The sequence below is a fragment of the Oncorhynchus clarkii genome, chromosome 18, assembly GCF_045791955.1.
Source record: "Oncorhynchus clarkii lewisi isolate Uvic-CL-2024 chromosome 18, UVic_Ocla_1.0, whole genome shotgun sequence".
Classification (NCBI taxonomy): Eukaryota; Metazoa; Chordata; class Actinopteri; order Salmoniformes; family Salmonidae; genus Oncorhynchus; species Oncorhynchus clarkii.
Window position 1 is genome coordinate 65,594,040 of NC_092164.1, and position 22,303 is coordinate 65,616,342.

The 22,303-nt window shown below is 42.4% G+C and overlaps 1 protein-coding gene across 3 annotated transcripts; it reads left to right on the plus strand.

The window, feature by feature from the left end:
• The first annotated feature begins 548 nt into the window (after window positions 1-548).
• On the plus strand, window positions 549-21,010 carry LOC139373861 (low density lipoprotein receptor adaptor protein 1a). 3 transcript variants are annotated; one of them, XM_071114948.1, is made up of 10 exons: window positions 549-919; window positions 10,067-10,209; window positions 10,645-10,757; window positions 11,341-11,455; window positions 16,181-16,253; window positions 16,409-16,504; window positions 16,960-17,096; window positions 17,209-17,243; window positions 18,300-18,331; window positions 20,250-21,010. In XM_071114948.1, the coding sequence occupies exons 1-10, from the start codon at window positions 835-837 to the stop codon at window positions 20,294-20,296; spliced, it is 876 nt and encodes a 291-aa protein (XP_070971049.1). In that variant the 5' UTR covers window positions 549-834; the 3' UTR covers window positions 20,297-21,010. The 3 variants fall into 3 exon arrangements, with proteins under 3 accessions (XP_070971049.1, XP_070971048.1, XP_070971050.1); XM_071114947.1 differs by lacking the exon at window positions 18,300-18,331 and having other exon boundaries at window positions 726-919; window positions 20,250-20,770; XM_071114949.1 differs by lacking the exons at window positions 549-919; window positions 18,300-18,331 and adding an exon at window positions 8,726-8,838 and having other exon boundaries at window positions 20,250-20,770.
• Window positions 21,011-22,303: the final 1,293 nt, after the last annotated feature.

A 22,303-nucleotide genomic window follows, 5' to 3' on the forward strand; every position in this document is an offset into this window, starting at 1 on the left:
AGTTGTGATGGGGACATTGGACCAGTGCTACATGGGAAATTCGTTAAGAGTCTCCAGGAAAATCAGGAATGTGTTGGAGCAAACTGTTGAGTCGGTGAGAGAAGAAGTGGTCATATTTAGAATTGTGTTAGAAGCGTGTTTTAAGCCTCAAAAAGATATCGGAGTGAAATGTTTCCTGTATGGATTTTTTAAGCAGGGCGCCTATCAAGAAGGTTAATTCTGGGATGGTGCAAGAAGTAATGGCGATAATATAACTGAAGACAGATGGCACCAAAACATTGGATGCCAACCTCCGTTGAAACATAGTTGAAACATTGTACGTCTGTTGAGTAGAAAACTTGAGGAGAAACGTGTAGTTCCGATTTTTCTATGAGCATACCGTCCTCTGGTTTACTTTAATACTGAATACAGCTTTGAAAACATGCAGGAGAGCAAACGTTTATGACCACAAGATGGCGACAGTACATTCTTGGTTGGAACTCATGACTTTTGCACTAAAATAGAAAAAAAACATTGAGACATGTAGCCTGGCATCTTTAGTGTCACCTGTCGGTATCACAGTCGCAGATAACAGGTAATTAAAGCAACGACAGTGATTTGTTTGAATCAAATGCCACTTGACACAAACACTATTTTATCCTCTTGGGATTCCCTCTCATGACGTAGGCTTGCGTGGGGATTGCCCATTCGGTTGATTGACAGGTATAGCGCCGCCCAAATTCAAGTCATCCCAAGAATCAAAGCCCCGAAGTCAACAACAGTCTTGGAGCTCCAAGGTCTAGAAATAACCTTACTACAACCACGTTGTCAGGTTTCCTTGTCCTAAAGTCGGCGATGGATGCCATAAGGTCGGCTGGAAGAGCTATCATTCGAAGTCCAATTATAGCGAAACGGTCTTGGAATACGGGCAAACATAAAAGTAAGATTTTAAGTAAAAATGTCTCTCTCTTCTTCACTCCTGTTCACACATCCATTTGACGGGAACAAAGCATTCGGAAAACAGTTTTTATTAGTGTAAACTCAGCAAATGATTAATACATTTGTTCATTTTGATGTGTGTATGTCAAATGTCCATGCTATGCCGAATTTATTATGACAGTATGTTGGCTACCTAATAACACTTGTTACAACTAGTGCAACATTTTACATCATCATCATCATCAATTTCCATTGCGTGTGTTTCATTGGTTTATTTACTAGGCTAGCCTACTGTTATCATAAGATGATTGGTGGCACGAGTAGGCCTAATGAGTTAAATTAAAAACGAACATGTAGTCACCATGTTTCATATCAAATTAACCAGGCTGCAAAACATAATCGTTTTTTTTCTCCTGATGGGATTTTGACAAGAATGTCCTTCCCGAGAGAGACGGACTAGCAATGTAATTGGGCTATCCAGTTCACCACTATCCTCAAGTCTTCCCATATGATAACAGAACATGAAATGCAACACAACCTTGAAGTGATCTAACTACATGTTTTAGATGACAGTATTGTAACGACCCTGGGTATTGTTCCTTTATGATCTAGTCAGGTCATTACAGTACTATATTATTTCCTGTTACAGTCACCTACTACATACTGTAAGTAGCCTACTTTAAAAAATAAAAACATTAAAAACACTTTAAAATAACAAATGCCAGTTGTGATACCAATGTTTTGAATCAAGTCTAGCCTTCTCTACAGTAGTTTGAATGTCTGTGCAGAGTAGCATTCTAAGCCCCTTTCCGTTGGAATAGTCTCTCACCCAGTTTGGAATCCTGTTGTGTTCCAAACCCAGTTTGGAACACAACACAGTGGCTGTTTTGTACACTAATGTTCCAACTTCCCGGCACTGTGGGGCATAAAAAGGTCAGTTGGCCACCACTGCATGTCAGCGGCCCTCCCTATTTGTTACATAGTGTACTACTTTTGACCAGAGCCCTATGAGACCTGGTCAAAAGTGGTGCACTGTATAGGGAATAGGGTGCCATGTGGGATTCAGATTGTGTGCTAAGTCTCACTTGATCCTGGGCTGGGGGAGGGGGCGGGGGGGAATGGAACTACTTGTCTCTATAACCACGGTAACGGCTACAGGAGTGCTCCATGTCAGTAAATCCTCACACAGTTTATCCAGTATATCCAATACACAATAAAAATAAATGTCTTCAAAAATGGAAGGCAGTCGGAAGGAGGCGAGATCAGGTGGGACCTTTCAGGTGTTTCAGGTGTCTCAGGTGTTCCAGGTGTCTCAGGTGTTCCAGGTGTTCCCGGTGTTTCAGGTGTTTCAGGTGTTCCCGGTGTTTCAGGTGTTCCCGGTGTTTCAGGTGTTCCCGGTGTTTCAGGTGTTTCAGGTGTTCCAGGTGTTTCAGGTGTTCCCGGTGTTTCATGTGTTTCAGGTGTTTCAGGTGTTTCAGGTGTTCCCGGTGTTTCAGGTGTTTCAGGTGTTCCCGGTGTTTCAGGTGTTCCCGGTGTTTCAGGTGTTCCCGGTGTTTCAGGTGTTTCAGGTGTTTCAGGTGTTTCAGGTGTTTCAGGTGTTCCCGGTGTTTCAGGTATTCCCGGTGTTTCAGGTGTTTCAGGTGTTCCAGGTGTTTCAGGTGTTCCCGGTGTTTCAGGTATTCCTGGTGTTTCAGGTGTTTCAGGTGTTTCAGGTGTTTCAGGTGTTCCCGGTGTTTCAGGTGTTCCCGGTGTTTCAGGTGTTTCAGGTGTTCCCGGTGTTTCAGGTGTTTCAGGTGTTTCAGGTGTTCCCGGTGTTTCAGGTGTTCCAGGTGTTCCCGGTGTTTCAGGTGTTCCCGGTGTTTCAGGTGTTTCAGGTGTTCCCGGTGTTTCAGGTGTTCCAGGTGTTCCAGGTGTTTCAGGTGTTTCAGGTGTTCCCGGTGTTCCCGGTGTTTCAGGTGTTTCAGGTGTTCCCGGTGTTTCAGGTGTTCCAGGTGTTCCCGGTGTTTCAGGTGTTCCCGGTGTTTCAGGTGTTCCAGGTGTTTCAGGTGTTCCCTGCCGGTGGAAATTTTAGCATGTAAATTAGAGGTCGACCGATTATGATTTTTCAACGCCGCCACCGATTTGTTGGAGGACTAAAAAAAGCCGATACCGATTAATCGGCCGATTTTTATATATATATAATTATTTGTAATAATGACAATGACAACAATACTGAATGAACACTTATTTTAACTTAATATAATAAATCAATTTAGTCTCAAATAAATAATGAAACATGTTCAATTTGGTTTAAATAATGCAAAAACAAAGTGTTGGAGAAGAAAGTAAAAGTGCAATATGTGCCATGTAAGAAAAGCTAACGTTTAAGTTCCTTGCTCAGAACATGAGAACATATGAAAGCTGGTGGTTCCTTTTAATACGAATCTTCAATATTCCCAGGTAAGAAGTTTTAGGTTGTAGTTATTATAGGAATTAAAGGACTATTTCTCTCTATACCATTTGTATTTCATATACCTTTGGCTATTGGATGTTCTTATAGGCACTATAGTATTGCCAGCCTAATCTCGGGAGTTGATAGGCTTGAAGTCATAAACAGCGCAATGCTTGAAGCATTGCGAAGAGCTGCTGGCAAATGCAGGAATGTGCTGTTTGAATGAATGCTTTCGATCCTGCTGCTGCCTATCACCGCTCAGTCAGACTGCGCTATCAAATATCAAATCATAGACTTAATTATAATATAATAACACACAGAAATTCGAGCCTCCGGTCATTAATATGGTCGAACCCGTAAACTATCATTTCGAAAACAAAATGTTTATTCTTCAGTGAAATATGGATTCTGTATTTTATTTAACGGGTGGAATCCCTAAGTCTAAATATTGCTCTTACATTGCACAACCTTCAATGTTATGTCATAATTATGTACAATTCTGGCAAATGAATTACGGTGTTTGTTAGGCAGAAATGGTCTTCACACAGTTCGCAACGAGGCAGGCGGCCCAAACTGCTGCGTATACCCTGACTCTGTTTGCACAGAACGCAAGAGGAGTGACACAATTTGCCTAGTTAAAATAAATTCATGTTAGCAGGCAATATTAACTAAATATGCAGGTTTAAAAAATATACAGTTGAAGTCGGAAGTTTACATCCACTTAGGTTGGAGTCATTAAAACTAGTTTACATCCACTTATGTTGGAGTCATTAAAACTAGTTTACATACACTTAGGTTGGAGTCATTAAAACTAGTTTACATCCACTTAGGTTGGAGTCATTAAAACTAGTTTACATACACTTAGGTTGGAGTCATTAAAACTAGTTTACATACACTTAGGTTGGAGTCATTAAAACTAGTTTACATACACTTAGGTTGGAGTCATTAAAACTAGTTTACATACACTTAGGTTGGAGTCATTAAAACTAGTTTACATACACTTAGGTTGGAGTCATTACAACTAGTTTACATCCACTTATGTTGGAGTCATTAAAACTAGTTTACATACACTTAGGTTGGAGTCATTAAAACTAGTTTACATCCACTTAGGTTGGAGTCATTAAAACTAGTTTACATACACTTAGGTTGGAGTCATTAAAACTAGTTTACATACACTTAGGTTGGAGTCATTAAAACTAGTTTACATACACTTAGGTTGGAGTCATTAAAACTCATTTTTCAACCACTTCACAAATTTCTTGTTAATAACAAACTATAGTTTTGGCAAGTCAGTAAGGACATCTACTTTGTGCATGACACAAGTAATTTTTCTAACAATTGTTTACAGACAGATTATTTCACTGTATCACATTCCCAGTGGGTCAAAAGTTTACATACACTAAGTTGACTGTGCCTTTAAACAGCTTGGAAAATTCCCAAAAATTATATCATGGCTTTAGAAGCTTCTGATAGGCTGATTGACATCATTTGAGTCAATTGGAGGTGTACCTGTGGATGTATTTCAAGGCCTACCTTCAAACTCAGTGTCTCTTTGCTTGACATCATGGGAAAAACAAAATAAATCAGCCAACACCTCAGAAAACAAATTGTAGACCTCCACAAGTCTGGTTCATCCTTGGGAGCAATTTCCAAATGCCTTAAGGTACGACGTTCATCTGTACAAACAATAGTACGCAAGTATAAACACCATGGGACCACGCAGCCATCATACCGCTCAGGAAGGAGATGTGTTCTGTCTCCTAGAGATGAACGTACTTTGGTGCAAAAAGTGCAAATCAATCCCAGAACAACAGCAAAGGACCTTGTGAAGATGCTGGAGGAAACAGGTACAAAAGTATCGATATCCACAGTAAAACGAGTCCTATACAGTGGGGCAAAAAAGTATTTAGTCAGCCACCAATTGTGCAAGTTCTCCCACTTAAAAAGTTCTCCCACTTAGTTTTCCACATGCACCAATTTATCAGTGAATTCTAAAAAGTTATCCCAAGGATTGTTCCAAGTTGTGTTTCTTAGGAAGTGATACTAGCTAGTTCTTGTAGAATACGTAAACATCTTCTTCGATGTGGTTATCGTGTTCTTAACTATGAAGCTGTTCATGTTCTTAGTTTTATCCGTAGACAATAGACACGTAGACAGAGTCTGGGGATGAGCATGTTCATCTTCAATATGAACCCATTGTTCCTCTTTTGTGTATTTCACTAACTATATGCCGCAGGTAAAAAAAAAAAAAAGCCTTAGGTGAGGAGTTGATACAAATCCAAGTCCTGAAAGGTTAAACCCACCTTCAGACGTAGGAAGATGTCAAATGTTTTTATTCTATGAGTTGTATCTGCTCGTATAAAGTCTGGAATGACCGGGTGTACTTTAAAAAAACATGAATGTCATCGGTGGGGTAATTTGGTAGTACTGAGAATAAATATAAAAATGTATTTTTCTACATTGTAGAATAATAGTGAAGACCTCAAAATGATGAAATTAGATATATGGAATCATGTAGTAACCAAAAAAAGTGTAAAACAAATCTAAATACATTTTAGATTCTTCAAAGTAACCAACCTTTGCCTTGATGACAGCTCTGCACACTCTTGTATGAGTTGTCATTTGTGTAAACAAGGGGCACTACTTTGTAACAAAAAAATGTTAAATATATAATTCTCTGGGAAAGCTGTCCATTACTGGTGCTTCAAAACGGTATTTACATTTTTATTCTTGGGTGATCTCTCTGTTTTTAGTGATTTATTTTTTTGTCTGCTAATAATTGCTTCTCTTGTTGAGTCTAAGAAGGCTGTAGGATCAGTCCAACTTTTAAATTCACGTTTCTAACGATTTTTCATAGCGTTTGAAATTGTCATTTTAATCGCGTTTTCTTATTAACACATTTGTATCTTTTTTTTAATTATAACTGGTTTGGTGCGTGTATTCGTTTTGTGAGGGCCGTGAGATATTTGCCATTGTTTGTTTGCCATTAAATAGTGTGCTTTATTTGAGTTGAACCTGTAGTTGCTCTCTTCAAAAGTAGAATATATTCCTGTTAAATTTCAGAAATAGTATGTTCTTCTTTTACCTTGTAAAGATTTTTTTATAGGCTTTTTCTAAAATTCAGATTTTCTTTCATTTGAATTTGTAACTCAAATTGCGGAGTATGAGAATCATTCCTCTAATGTACACCTTTAAAATGTGTATTTATTTATATTACGGGATGGCTTTTCTCTGTCTACATTTGTAATTGTAAAGGATTCAAAAAAATTTCCCCCCCTCTCCATTTATGTATTTAATAAATGTCAAGTCTTGAAGATGCACTCTGTTCATTCTCCATATTCTGTCGCTGAGTGTATTTTATGATGGTGTAATTAAGAAGGATGCCGGGAAATGATCCGATATCACTGTCATGGCGTTTTGAACCCAGTAAATTGTTTAGACCACTTTCTTTCTTTTTTTAAGAGAAAAAAAATAATGTAGTCAATTCTTGAATAGATGTTCTTACTTTTGAGAGGGAAAAATAAAGTATTTTGTAGTTTGGAATAATATTTTTTTCTTGAATTTGTTTTTTTGAATTCTTACGTCTGTCCATCTTATGGAGTGTTTGATTTGATTTCGCCTGCTAAGATAATAGTTCCTGTATGGATCTAGATCTAATATAACTAACTAAAAAAACACCATGTAAGGAACACTTTTCACTATGTAAGGTACAATTCAACATTTGAAAACGGCCTTCCTGGTCCGTGTGCTGTGAATTCAATAATACTGTCATTCGTATAGCCTGTGTTTAACGCTGTATTTTCTATTTCCTGTAGGAAGTAGTCGACAAGAGTTCTGAGAATTCACTATTATTGTTTGTTCAGTCATTCATATCCACCTTGAAATCCCTGGATTCTGATAGGCTGTTTTTTTGTTGATAGAGGGCTCTGATGCGGTTTCCTGTTGCTGTGGCAATGTTTGTTTACCTTTTGGTCTGCTTTGGGACAGAGTGGTCGACAGCCCTGCTTATCTTCGTGTGTGTCACTGTGATCTGATCTATAGTTCCAACTTCCACTCAGAAACCTCACGTGAACTTGAATTCCCTCAGGTTTTCTAAGAAGCACTGTTTTCATTGGACGGTTAGCCCAGTCAGAAATCAGCCCCTAATCCAACGTCCCTAGATTACATAGACTTTATGTAGACCAGGGATGGGTAATTATGATGGGGGTGGGGGGGCCACAGAAAACCAGAACTCCTCATGAGGGGCAGCAGTGGCTTGTGGGTCTGCGTAGCCACGTGCATGATCCCCTCTTCAGACACACAGGAAAGATGAGGAATGAGACGATGGCCTTCAAGAGTTAATATTACTCACTGTACCCCTGTTTGGCTTTAGGTCTTTCTCCTTCAATAAAACATGGGAGAAGGATGAAGTTACCAAGACACGAGATCAGGTTTGCGCCTTCATTTTTCCAGTCAAGGTTTTAATTTGCCTGGCTACCCATCCACAATCACTCTGGCCAATTGCCACGCTCACTAAAATGTTTTTTTCTTCTCCATGATGAATGTGTAGCTAGCGATCGATAGAGCAGTAGGCTAGAAGTCGTCAGGCAAATGTTTCATAGAGGGTAGCTGGTCCTAGATCTGTGACTATGGATAACTTACCCCAGGCTAAAAAAAGAATTAACAAAATGACGGGAACTCTGGAAAGATAAACAAGTCAAGGTTCAAGTGTACAAGATGTTTGTTTTTTTGTTTTTTTTATCCTGCTTTCTCCTCCTCAATGTTTTTCTCTCTTTTACAAAAACTTTTCTTGGGGCAGCAGGTAGCGTTGGGCCAGTAACCGAAATGTTACTAGATCGAATCCCGAGCTGGACAAGGTAAAAAAATCTGTCATTCTGCCACTGAACAAGGCAGTTCCACTGTTCCCCGGTAGGCCATCATTGTAAATAAGAATTTGTTCTTAATTAACTAATTAAAGGTTAAATCATTTTTTTTACTAAATACAGGTCAGCCATAGGTTAGTTCTGACTGAAAATATTTATACTGAACAAAAATATAATATTGTTGTTTCATGAGCTGAAATAAATAAAATATCCCAGAAATGTTCCATATAAGCTTATTTCTCTAAAATGTTGTGCACAAATGTATTTACATCCCTGTTAGTGAGCCTTTCTCCTTTGCCAAGATAATCCACCTGACAGGTGTGGCATATCAAGAAGCTGATTAAACAGCATGATCATTACACAGGTGCACCTTGTGCGGGGGACAATAAAAGCCCACTCTAAAAGGTGCAGTTTTGTCACAAAACACAATGCCACAGTATTGCTGACTGCAGGAATTTCCACAAGAGCTGTTGCTAGAGAATTTAATGTTAATTTCTCTACCATAATTAGAGAATTTGGTTGTATGTCCAACCGGCCTCACAACTGCAGACCACGTGTAATCACGCCAGCCCAGGACCTCCGCATCTGGCTTCTTCACCTGCGAGATCGTCTGAGGCCAGGCACCTGGTCAGCTGAAGCAACAGAAAACACTATTTTAGAAGCACACATACCTGTATTGATCTTATACATAATATTGATCCTGTTCTCAAACATGATTGAAAATAATATCTGAACATCGTTTGACCCCTTATTCCTTACTCTCTTATAACCTCTGAACTCCCTCCCTCCCTACCTACCTCTCTCTTTCTCCCTCCCTACCTCTCTCTCTTTCTCCCTCCCTACCTACCTCTCTCTTTCTCCCTACCTCTCTCTCTTTCTCCCTACCTACCTCTCTCTTTCTCCCTCCCTACCTCTCTCTTTCTCCCTACCTCTCTCTCTTTCTCCCTCCCTACCTCTCTCTTTCTCCCTACCTCTCTCTCTTTCTCCCTACCTCTCTCTCTTTCTCCCTACCTACCTCTCTCTTTCTCCCTCCCTACCTCTCTCTCTTTCTCCCTACCTACCTCTCTCTTTCTCCCTCCCTACCTCTCTCTCTTTCTCCCTACCTACCTCTCTCTTTCTCCCTACCTACCTCTCTCTTTCTCCCTCCCTACCTCTCTCTTTCTCCCTACCTACCTCTCTCTGTTATTCCCTCCCTACCTACCTCTGTTATTCCCTCCCTACCTACCTCTGTTATTCCCTCCCTACCTCTCTTTCTCCCTACCTACCTCTCTCTTTCTCCCTCCCTACCTCTCTTTCTCCCTCCCTACCTCTCTCTGTTATTCCCTCCCTACCTACCTCTCTCTGTTATTCCCTCCTACCTACCTCTCTCTGTTATTCCCTCCCAAACTCTCTCTCTTTCTCCCTCCCTACCTCTCTTTCTCCCTCCCTACCTCTCTTTCTCCCTCCCTACCTCTCTTTCTCCCTCCCTACCTCTCTTTCTCCCTCCCTACCTCTCTTTCTCCCTCCCTACCTCTCTTTCTCCCTCCCTACCTCTCTTTCTCCCTCCCTACCTCTCTTTCTCCCCCCCTACCTCTCTTTCTCCCTCCCTACCTCTCTTTCTCCCTCCCTACCTCTCTTTCTCCCTCCCTACCTCTCTTTCTCCCTCCCTACCTCTCTTTCTCCCTCCCTACCTATCTTTCTCCCTCCCCCTACCTCTCTTTCTCCCTCCCTACCTCTCTCTGTTATTCCCTCCCAAACTCTCTCTCTTTCTCCCTCCCCCTCTCGCTCTTTCTCCCTCCCTACCTATCTTTCTCCCTCCCTACCTCTCTTTCTCCCTCCCTACCTTTCTCTCTCTCTCTCTCTCTCCCTCCTCCAGAACTTCCTGAGAACTGGACAGACATAACAGAGACTGTTGTAGATGGCATGACGTTTAACCTCCGTCACCTAGGCATGACCCTGGTGGATCAGCCCAAAGGAGAGGACCTATCAGCAGCTGCCGTCAAGAGGATTGTTGCCACGGTGAGCTGTGATGTCATACAGGAAATAGGAGAGACTGGGAGTTCAAAGCTCAGGAAGTTCCTAAGCACTTGGTTTTAGATTGCGATCACATTTTTGGAGTGGCTCTTCATTGCTTCTCTCAAAAACAGCATTTAAAAAAAAAAAAAAATTATACTTCAAGATGATTGAATAATGTGGCCTGCTCTTTAGAAAACAACTCAATTATCTCACCCTTATTGGTATCATTATTTTGTTGTCTCATTTTATCTTAGATCTATTAGTAAGCATTGCTATGATGATGATAACCGTGATATTATTTGAAAATTGTCATACATGATCTTCATCTCTCATTATTGTTGTTATAATATCTCTTTATCGATCCAGATCAAACCATTAGGAATAATGTATTTGTAATCAATCTATGTTCTCTGTCATCATCAACTCTATCCCCTCCAGGCCAAAGCGGGAGGCCAGAAGCCTCAGAAGATGTCTCTAAAGGTTTCTCCTCAGGGTTTAATGCTGTACGACAGTCTAACCAACCAGCTACTAGACAACATCTCCATATACAGGTAGGGCTGTGCTGTGTATCCTACCACAATTGTTGCAAATTGTATTTGTGTTGTGTGACCTCTACCTTGACAAAAGTACAAACAGATTGACTCCATGCATTCAAACACAGCTGACCTACTTCTTGTTTTTCTTTTGGAGGGAAACCCAAGGTGAGAAGGGGAGGTGGGAAGGAGAAGAGGAGGTGGGAGGAGTGTGGGAAGGAGAAGGGGAGGTGGGAAGGAAAAGAGGAGTGTGGGAAGGAGAAGAGGAGGTGGGAAGGAGAAGAGGAGGGGAGAGGAGTGTGGGAAGGAGGTGGAAAGGAGAGGAGTGTGGGAAGGTGGAATGTTTTTGAAAATACAGCTCCCTACAGGAGACCTGATCTGTACAGAGCTGGGTGTCCCCCCCCCACACACACACACACACACACTCACACACTCACACACTCACTCACTCTGCCGGAACCTTTGTTCCCACACGTTGACCTAACCTTTCATGGCGTCCTGGTTTGTCACAGAGGATACTTGCCACTTGACCCTGAGGTAACTGTAACCTCTGACTTTATAATACCCTCTGACCTTTCACCTTTGTCCTTGTGTCCCGCAGGATATCCTACTGCACGGCGGACAAGCTGCACGACAAGGTGTTTGCCTACATTTCCCAGAACACCCTCAACGGAACACTGGAGTGCCACGCCTACCTCTGCCCCAAGAGGAAAGTGGTGAGTCTGAACTGACACCACAACAACCCCTATAATCTGAAGGTACTGGGTGGGGATCTGCTTAGTCTAGAGAACGTCTAGCTGGACTTTTTAACTATCCGGCTGTCTTTCAGAAAGGGTGGAGGTTAGACACAGAAATGCGTCCCAACTACAGTTGTGCAGGGTTTTTGTTCCAGTCCTGCTCTAGCACAGCCGACTGTACTAACCCGGCCGCTCAGCAGGACTTTGAGCACCTGAATCGGGTGTATTGGAGCAGGGTTGGAACAAAAGCCTGCCTTAGATAGAACATGTTACCCGTTTGCTTCCAAGATAACCGTTCCCCCAATCCCTACATCTGACTGTTGCCTTCTCTCGTTCCGTCTCCCCCCCGGGACAAACATTAGGTTTCACTCCTCGTCCCCCTTCAACTTCCTGTGTTGCTGTCAATCTCCTCATCTTCCCTCCCAACTCACCCTGCCGTCTCTCGTATAACCCAACCCCCCCCCCTCTCTCTCTTCAGGAGAGAGATTGGATACTAATGACCTTCTTTGACAGTCTGCCAACACTGTAGCTCTCCCAACTGTGTGAATGGATCCACAGTGGTGCTTTGCTACTGACTGAGAGAGAAAATATCTTGTTACAGCCCATCAAGGTTGACAAGGTCGTTGAAAGTAAACGATGCCGGGATATTTTACATCTCTAGGTCAATGTGTGGTTCGATTTAAGTAGTCTTTTTTAAAAACGTTCTCTCTTTGGCCCCCAAGGTTAGCTTTGATGACAGTGGCTTCGACTGTTAAAGGAATAAACTACCCAGCGGTATTTTCTTCACTAGTCCACTGTCGATGTAGTCTCAAAATGTTTCACATGTCTGTCTGAGCATTTAAAGGGATGGTTTTGGTGTTGTTCAGTAGTGTAGTTTGGGAAGGGGACCGTCAGTAAGCAGTAGTGTAGTTTGGGAAGGGGACCGTCAGTAAGCAGTAGTGTAGTTTGGGAAGGGGACCGTCAGTAAGCAGTAGTGTAGTTTGGGAAGGGGACCGTCAGTAAGCAGTAGTGTAGTTTGGGAAGGGGACCGTCAGTAAGCAGTAGTGTAGTTTGGGAAGGGGACCGTCAGTAAGCAGTAGTGTAGTTTGGGAAGGGGACCGTCAGTAAGCAGTAGTGTAGTTTGGGAAGGGGACCATCAGTAAGCAGTAGTGTAGTTTGGGAAGGGGACCGTCAGTAAGCAGTAGTGTAGTTTGGGAAGGGGACCGTCAGTAAGCAGTAGTGTAGTTTGGGAAGGGGACCGTCAGTAAGCAGTAGTGTAGTTTGGGAAGGGGACCGTCAGTAAGCAGTAGTGTAGTTTGGGAAGGGGACCGTCAGTAAGCAGTAGTGTAGTTTGGGAAGGGGACCGTCAGTAAGCAGTAGTGTAGTTTGGGAAGGGGACCGTCAGTAAGCAGTTCACTGTTAATCCACACCTGTTGTTTACCAAGCATGTGATTTAATAACATTTGATTTGATCTTTTATTTATTTATTTCACCTTTATTTAACCAGGTAGGCAAGTTGAGAACAAGTTCTCATTTACAATTGCAACCTGGCCAAGATAAAGCAAAGCAGTTCGACACAAACAACGACACAGAGTTACACATGGAGTAAAACAAACATACAGTCAATAATACAGTACAAACAAGTCTATATACGATCTGAGCAAATGAGGTGAGATAAGGGAGGTAAAGGCAAAAAAAAGGCCATGGTGGCAAAGTAAATACAATATAGCAAGTAAAACACTGGAATTGTAGATTTGCAGTGGAAGAATGTGCATGTGAATGTGATCTAATGACACAATGTGATCTGTGATGTGATCAGAATGTGATCTAATGACACAACCGTAATATAATGAGTTTTAGATTGTCACATCAACAAATAAACATTACAAAAGGTATTGTTTTTATTTGGCGACCCCACGACAATTCCTCCGTGACCCCATCAGGGGTCGTGACCACGATAATGAATACCACTGCTCTACAGTCTACTCACTTGTAAAGGGATTCATGCAAAACTCTAAACTCAACCATTTCAACGAGTTTACTGAGTTACAGTTTATATGAGGAATTCAGTCAATTGAAATAAATAAATTAGGCCCCTATGGATTTCACATGGCTGGGAAAACAGATATACAGTGGGGCAAAAAAAGTATTTAGTCAGCCACCAATTGTGCAAGTTCTCTCACTTAAAAAGATGAGAGAGGCCTGTAATTTTCATCATATACTTATGTTCCACCATAATTTGCAAATAAATTCATTAAAAATCCTACAATGTGATTTTCTGGATTTTTTCCCCCGCATTTTGTCTGTCATAGTTGAAGTGTACCTATGATGAAGATTACATAACCCCACTGCCACCATGGGACACTCAGCAAACCGCTCACATGGTCTGCAGTTGTGAGGCCGATTGGATGTACTGCCAAATTCTCTAAAACGATGTTGGAGGCGGCTTATGGTAGAGAAATTAACATTAAATTCTCTGCCAACAGCTCTGGTGGACATTCCTGTAGTCAGCATGCCAATTGCACGCTCCCTCAACTTGGGACATGCAGTGCATTCGGACCCCTTGACTTTTTCCACGATTACATAAGTATTCAGCCTCTTTGCTATGCGATTCAAAATTGAGCTCGACTGCATCCTGTTCCATTGATCATCCTTGAGATGTTTCTACAACTTGATTGGAGTCCACCTGTGGTAAATTCAATTGAATGGACATGATTTGGAAAAGGCACACAGCTGTCTATATAAGGTCCCACGGTTGACAGTGCATGTCAGAGCAAAAAAACAATCCATGAAGGAATTGTCTGTAGAGCTCTGAGACAAAAAAATGCCTGCCACATTGAAAGTCCCCAAGAACAGTCATCATCAATCATTCTTAAATGGAAGAAGTTTGGAACTACCGAGAATCTTCCTAGAGCTGGCAGCCCAGTCAAACTGAGCAATCAGGGCAGTACGTCCTTGGTCAGGGAGGTGACCAAGAACCCAATGGTCACTCTGACAGAGCTTTAGAGTTCCTCTGTGGAGATGGGAGAACCTTCCAGAAGGACAACCATCTCTGCAAAACTCCACCAATCAGACCTTTATGGTAGAGTGGCCAGAAGGAAGCCACTCCTCAGTAAAAAGGCACCTGACAGCCCGCTTGGAGTTTGCCAAAAGGCACCTAAAGGACCCAGGTCATGAGAAACAAGATTCTCTGGTCTGATGAAACCAAGATTGAACTATTTGGCCTGAATGCCAAGCGTCACGTCTAGAGGAAACCTGGCATCATTCCTACGGTGAAGCATGGTGGTGGCAGCACAATGCTGTGGGGAGGTTTATCAGGGACGGGGAGACTAGTCAGGATCGAGGCAAAGATGGGGGGGGTTTACATTTATTAACATTTTTAAAAGATGAACGGAGTACAGAGATCCATAATGAAAACCTGCTCCAGAGCGCTCATGACCTCAGACTGGAGTAAAGGTTCACCTTCCAACAGGACAACAACCCTAAGCACACAACCAAGACAATGCATTTGTGGGTTCGGGACAAGTCTCTGCATGTTCTTGTGGCCCAGCCAGAACCCGGACTTGAATCAGAACGAGCATCTCTGTAGAGACCTGAAAATAGCTGTGCAGCAACGCTCCCCATCCAACCTGACAGAGCTTGAGAGGATCTACAATGAAGAATGGGAGAAACTCCCCAAATACAGGTGTGCCAAGATTGTAGCGTCATACCCAAGAAGACTTGAGGATGTAATCGCTGCCAAAGGTGCTTCAACAAAGTACAGGGTACAGTACAGAGTAAAGGGTCTGAATACTTAAGTAAATGTCATATTATTAATATTTTGAAAAAATTCTAAAAACCTATTTTTGCTTTGTTATTATGGGGTATTGTGTGTAGAATCCATTGTAGAATAGGGCTGCGACCTAACAAAGGGTCTGAATACTGTCCCAAGGCAGTGTATGTAGTGTTGTATTGTGACAAAACTGCACATTTTAGTGGCCTTCTATTGTCCCCCAGCACAAGGTGCACCTGTGTAATGGCCATGCTGTTTAATCCGCTTCTTGATATGCCACACCTGTCAGGTGGATGGATTATCTTGGCAAAGGAGAAATGCTCACTAACAGGGATATAAACACATTTTGTGCACAACATTTGAGAGAAATAAGCTTTTTTTTGTGCATATGGAACATTTCTGGGATCTTTTATTTCAGCTCATGAAACATGGGATTAAACAATTAATTGTATTTTATTTATTTATTTTACCTTTATTTAACCAGGTAGGCTAGTTGAGAACAAGTTCTCATTTGCAACTGCGACCTGGCCAAGATAAAGCGTAGCAAATTCCACCCATACAACGACACAGAGTTACACACGGAATAAACAAAACATACAGTCAATAATACAGTAGAACATTTACACGTTGCATTTATATGTTTTTGTTCAGTGTGTTTTAATTGCTAATGGGAATAACACATCATGATGTGGCAAGGTACAATTAGTTTTCTTTTTGAAAGTTGGGACTCTATGGACTAATGGAGAAGAAACAATGTGCATTATTCCTTCGATACATGTTTCTATGTCGCATTATAACAGGCTATGCATGGTCCCCCTCTCCCCTAAGACCTAGGCAGGGACTAGGCCGTTGGCTCTCAGTGTCCTTTTGACTGCTAATGAAAGTTAATGTCGTATCATTGGGTCTTAAAGCATTATAACAACTTTGTGAATGGTATTTTTTCCTCCCCTAAGGCCCAGGCAGTGACTCTGACTGTAGCACAGGCCTTTAGAGTGGCCTTTGAGTTGTGGCAGGTTGCTAAGGAAGGTAGGTGCTATTCAATCCCACATTACACCCTGATGGGCACGTGCACACACGCACACTTACATTTACACAAGGTCACATTTTGTTTTGTATTTCTGGGTGTGTAGACGGTGGTATTATTATTTTTATATATATTTTTTTTTTAATCTGTCTTGTAGAGGAAGAGGAGAAGATGAAGTCCAGCTCGGCTGGAGAAGCAACCAACAGTTCCCAGTCAGAAAGATCAAACAGCCTACCCAGTCTCAAAGGAGGAAGTGAGGCGACACGCGGACACACACACAGCGAGAGACACAGGCTGCATTTACACAGATCTTTCCTCCCCATTTTGGTATTTTGACCAATCGGATCAGCGCTAAAAATATATATATTTTTTTAAATCGATCTGAAGTTTGATGAAATTGGTCAAAAGACTAGAAATATCAGAATTGGGCTGCCAGCCACAGAGACACACTGTCTTTATCTGATGCAGACACACAATACCTTGTTTATAGTATAATGTTATCAGAATAAATGTCTTTATGATATCATCTCCCTTCCTCCTCTGTCTTCTCTTTTGATTGAGTTTGTTCCTTTGTGTTTTCTTACTGTGGCCTTGATTGGATCCATGGCATTTAGGCCTGAGTTTCTGTAAGCAGTTGGCATCAAACTGGAAATACTCAACACATTACTGACTTGACTGATTTGATTGGCTGATTGATAATCTCCATAGATGTTGCCACTGGTAACCTACTGGACCTGGAGGAACTGACTCGTGTTGCCGTGGTTCTGGAAACCAATGGCAACGAGGAGTTCGAGGTGGACAACCACACTGCTCCCGAGAACAATGCTAACAACAACACGGTCTGGGTACGTCACAAATTATCCATCAACTGTTTAACTCTACACTTAGAATGAAATGGGAGGAAATATTTTAGCTACATAAAACAAATCTTTCTTTTTCTTTCTCTCTTTCTTGCAGGAAATTGAGGAAGACTTGGATGAGGCTTTTTCTAGGTAAGACACTCGTCCTAAATGTATCTGTTGTCGATAAGCCCCCACTAGTCTGGATCTTCTTGTTGCTGCTTGACCACAGAAATCAGCTCATTTGATTTGCTCAGATCAGATTTCTCTGAACTTGATTGCAGCTTTTGGCGAATGTGGCTCTGTAGCTCCATCTAGGGAATGAGCCACAGACTTACAGGTTAGAATAGAGAAATGGTGAGAGAGGTAGAGAGAACAGGGTTGGAAATGCCTCGTAAATTCCAATTCTTGAATTTGAATTGAGTAGTAAACAGGATATATAATTGAAATTACAATTTGAATTAAAGGAAATATAATTAAATTCAAATGCCTCTTCTATTCTATATTGGGTGTAGTCTATACAAATATAAATGAAAAATATTGTTATATACAAATATTCTTAAGTTATTTAATTAATCATTTTCATGTTGTTCAATAAAGAAGCGAAACAAATGAAATGGTTGGTGGAAACTATTCTAAGCACTAATGTTAAAATAATATATGAACATTGTTTCCAGAGAAAAGTGATATATTCTTTGGTATCTGGAAATGTGACCGGTCAGATTCAATGAAACTCATGTTCTATGACCGAGTGAAAGTTCTACCTCCGGTCACTCAAATTCTACATCCTTGAATGGGAGTTGATTCCAAAATTCTGAATCGAATCCAACCTTGAGAGTCAAAAACAGACAGAAAATTGAGTGAATGAGTGAAAGAAGAAGAGAGAGAGAGAGAGAGAGCGAGAGAGAGAGAGACAGAGAGAGAGAGAGAGCGAGAGAGAGACAGAGAGAGCGAGAGAGAGACAGAAAGAGAGAGAGACAGAAAGAGAGAGAGACAGAGAGAGAGAGAGACAGAGAGAGAGAGAGACAGAGAGAGAGAGAAAGAGAGACAGAGACAGAGAGAGAGACAGAGAGAGCGAGAGAGAGACAGAGAGAGAGAGAGACAGAGAGAGACAGAGAGACAGAGAGACAGAGAGAGAGAGACAGAGAGAGAGGGTGCAGCTCCACCGCCCCTCCTTAATCCTGCCCCTCCTGTTTGTTGTCTCTCCAGCCCCAGGCTGAATACCTATGAGTCGTCTCCAGGTAAACCGTGCTCCTAGCCTAACCTAACCAACACAATCATAATCCAGTCTACTGACCCAACCACAAACACTCCTATTGCTACCAGTAACAGCCTTTTGTGTATGTTCTGACCCCTTCCATTCATGTTTTGTGACTGTGTTGATGTAACTTCCTGTGTGTCTCAACTCCTATCAGACCCAATATCTCATGTGTATATCATTGCTCCAGGTCTATACATGTGTAGGACCCACTGTTGTTCGTACGTACAGCATCAGTTCACATCTGATTGGGATCATTCAAGTTCTGCTGGTCCGCTATGGTGGAGCACGTCAGGGGTTAGATGGGGTTTAGAATCACTCAGTGTATTACCCAGAATGCATCAGTGTTGTAATTGTGATTTAATTCACACAGCCCTGTGGGTTTATGCATACTGTCATTCCTCAGTTAGGGTACAAACTACTGGACATTAACCTTTAGTTCAGGGGAGAGTAACAGACTACAGACTCTCAGACTCTCCCTTTCAGTAGGATACAAACTACTGGACATAAACCCTTACATCAGGGGAGAGTAACAGACTAGGGTGTGTCCTCTCCCTTTCAGTAGGGAGGTTGTAGTTTTGTGTTATTGTTTCTGAAGTACCCCCCAAAAAACGTTGCATTGCGTTGACTGACACACAACAACAAAAAAGACTGACATGAAGGCAGACGGAATACACACAGTCCTATCCTTTCTACCTAAATACCCGCTAAATAATGTTTTATTGTTGTAAAAAACACTGAATAACCAACAAGATACCAAAAATCATAGCAAAATGCTAATAACATAAGCTAATGATGTCAAATCAATTGATATCAAAGTCATGGGGCGTTGAATCATCTGCAATCCATCCCTAAATGTGTTTTCTTCACACATTGCCTCTTACTGTTGTAGTTCTCAAATAAATGTTTTCTCCCTCTCTAACACCACCTCAGATTCTTTCAATTTCAGTCTCTTCTCTTCTCTCCTCTCTTCTTCCTCTCTCTTCTCTATCTCTCCTCACCCCTCTCTCTTCTCTTCTCTTCTCACCCCTCTCTCTTCTCTTCTCTTCTCACCCCTCTCTCTTCTCTTCTCTTCTCACCCCTCTCTCTTCTCTTCTCTTCTCACCCCTCTCTCTTCTCTATCTCTCCTCACCCCTCTCTCTTCTCTTCTCTTCTCACCCCTCTCTCTTCTCTTCTCTTCTCTTCTCACCCCTCTCTCTTCTCTATCTCTCCTCACCCCTCTCTCTTCTCTATCTCTCCTCACCCCTCTCTCTTCTCTTCTCTTCTCTCCTCTCTTCTTCCTCTCTCTTCTCTATCTCTCCTCACCCCTCTCTTCTCTTCTCTTCTCTCTTCTTCCTCTCTCTTCTCTATCTCTCCCCACCCCTCTCTTCTCTTCTCTTCTCTCTTCTTCCTCTCTCTTCTCTATCTCCCCCTCTCTCCCCACCCCTCTCTCTTCTCTATCTCCCCCTCTCTCCCCACCCCTCTCTTCTCTTCTCTCCTCTCTTCTTCCGCTCTCTTCTCTATCTCCCCCTCTCTCCCCACCCCTCTCTTCTCTTCTCTTCTCTCTTCTTCCTCTCTCTTCTCTATCTCCCCCTCTCTCCCCACCCCTCTCTTCTCTTCTCTTCTCTCTCTTCTTCCTCTCTCTTCTCTATCTCCCCCTCTCTCCCCACCCCTCTCTTCTCTTCTCTCTCTTCTTCCTCTCTCTTCCATATTTCCCCCCCTCTCCCCACCCCTCTCTCTTCTCTTCTCTCTCTTCTTCCTCTCTCTTCTCTATCTCTCCTCACCCATCTCTCTTCTCTCTCTTCTTCCTCGCTCTTCTCTCTGTCCCCCCCGCCCCCCTCTCTCCCCCCCCCCCCCTCTCCCCATCCCTTGTTCCAATCGATAACCCTGCTCTTCTCCCTTCCCATCTCTCCCCCCTCCAGACTGGCGGTATCCCGTACTAACCCCCAGGTCTTGGACATTGGGGTGACCTCCCAGGATTGGCTAATAGAACCTGACTGGGCCAATGGGAACACACCCAACAAGAACAGGACCAATAAGAACACATCAAACAATAATACCATCAATGGGAACGACTTCTTTGGCTTCTGATCGACCACCCGAGGGCGACCAAGAGGCACAGCCTTTTGAGTCTTTGGCCCAATCCCAAATCAACCGCTAGGCCCTATGCTGGAACTATACTATATTGTGTGCACCTGTCAAGTCCTCTCAGATCTCCACCAGGACACAGGGTCTAGGGGTCGATTTGGGATTGGGCCATAGAAGAGTTGACTTTGGTTCCATTCCAAACCGATCCCTTGCCTCTGTCCTTGTTCCCTAGTTTACTCCCTCCCCCTTATAGATCTGAAAGGACAGAATAGGTTGACTCCTCCCCCTTATAGATCTGAAAGGACAGAATAGGTTGACTCCTCCCCCTTATAGATCTGAAAGGACAGAATAGGTTCAGAGCTTTGGTTGAGATTCTATCATATTGTGGGGTCGCCAGGAAGAGTCTATGGGTAGGCGCTAGGGATTATGGGTAGACGCTATGGATTATGGGTAGACCCTAGGGATTATGGGTAGACGCTAGGGATTTGACTTGGTACCTTATATCTTTTTATAAACTGGGTGCTTCAAGCCCTGAATGCTGATTGGCTGACAGCAGTGGTATATCAGACTGTATACCATGGGTATGACAAAACATGTATTTTTACTGCTCTAATTACCTTGGTAACCAGTTTATAAAAGCAATAAGGCACCTCAGGGGTTTGTGATATATGGCCAATATACCACGGGTAAGGGCTGTATACGGGCTCTCCAAATTGCGTCTCGTACATAAGAACAGCCCTTAGCTGTGGTATATTGGCCATATACCACCCCCCTTACATAAGAACAGCCCTTAGCCGTGGTATACTGGCCATATACCACCCCCCGTACATAAGAACAGCCCTTAGCCATGGTATATTGGCCATATACCACCCCCCGTACATAAGAACAGCCCTTAGCCGTGGTATATTGGTCATATACCACCCCCCGTACATAAGAACAGCCCTTAGCCATGGTATATTGGCGTATACCACCCCCCCCCCCCCCCCCCCCTGGCCTTATTGCTCAAATATACCGCTCTGTGTGTCAGCCTACATTGTTTGGTTTACTTTGTTCTTTCATTTACTGCAGTAGTAGATAGTAGTACTATTTGGACTCTAATCAGTATTATTTTTTCTATGTGTGTGTATTTTGTGTTGGTTATAATCATGCATCATGAGATGTGTGATTGTCAGATGTATATTTAAGCCATAAGGCCAGAGGAGGTGTGGTATATGCCCAATATAACACGTCTAAGGGCTGTTCTTACGCACGATGTGACGCGGAGTGCCTGGACACAGCCCTTAGCCGTGGTATATTGGCCAATATTCCACAAACCCCTGAGGTGCCTTATTGCTATTATAAACTGGTTACCAAGGTAATTAGAGCAGTAAAAATACATGTTTTGTCATACCCGTGGTATACAGTCTGATATACCACGGCTGTCAGCCAATCAGCATTCAGAGCTCGAGCCACCCAGTTTTGAGATTTGGAGTTAAACCAGTCTTCATTTGTCACAGTAAATATGTATTATATATAAGATATATATATAGTATTGAACATAAATACTCTCGGTACCATAAAGACCAAGCAAGACAATACATTTAGGTACTCCGTACGTTCTGTGGTTATATTGGGCATGCATTCTTTTACATACTAGAGTCTGGTTCCGTTGCCATGAAACAGGAGAAAGCACTTTTGAAAAAGAGGTACTTCCTGAATTTCTTTCCAACTTGTCAGAAACTATTTCTTCTGTTTTGTGCCTGCCTACGTAACGTGACCCAGGAAAGTGATGTACTGTGGTAAATTCCTTTCCGACCAGTTTCACCTTGTTCTGTTGGCTATCTCTCTACCCTTATGTCCAATGGACCAATGCCCCATGTAACACTGTGTACCAGCTGAACTTAATTTT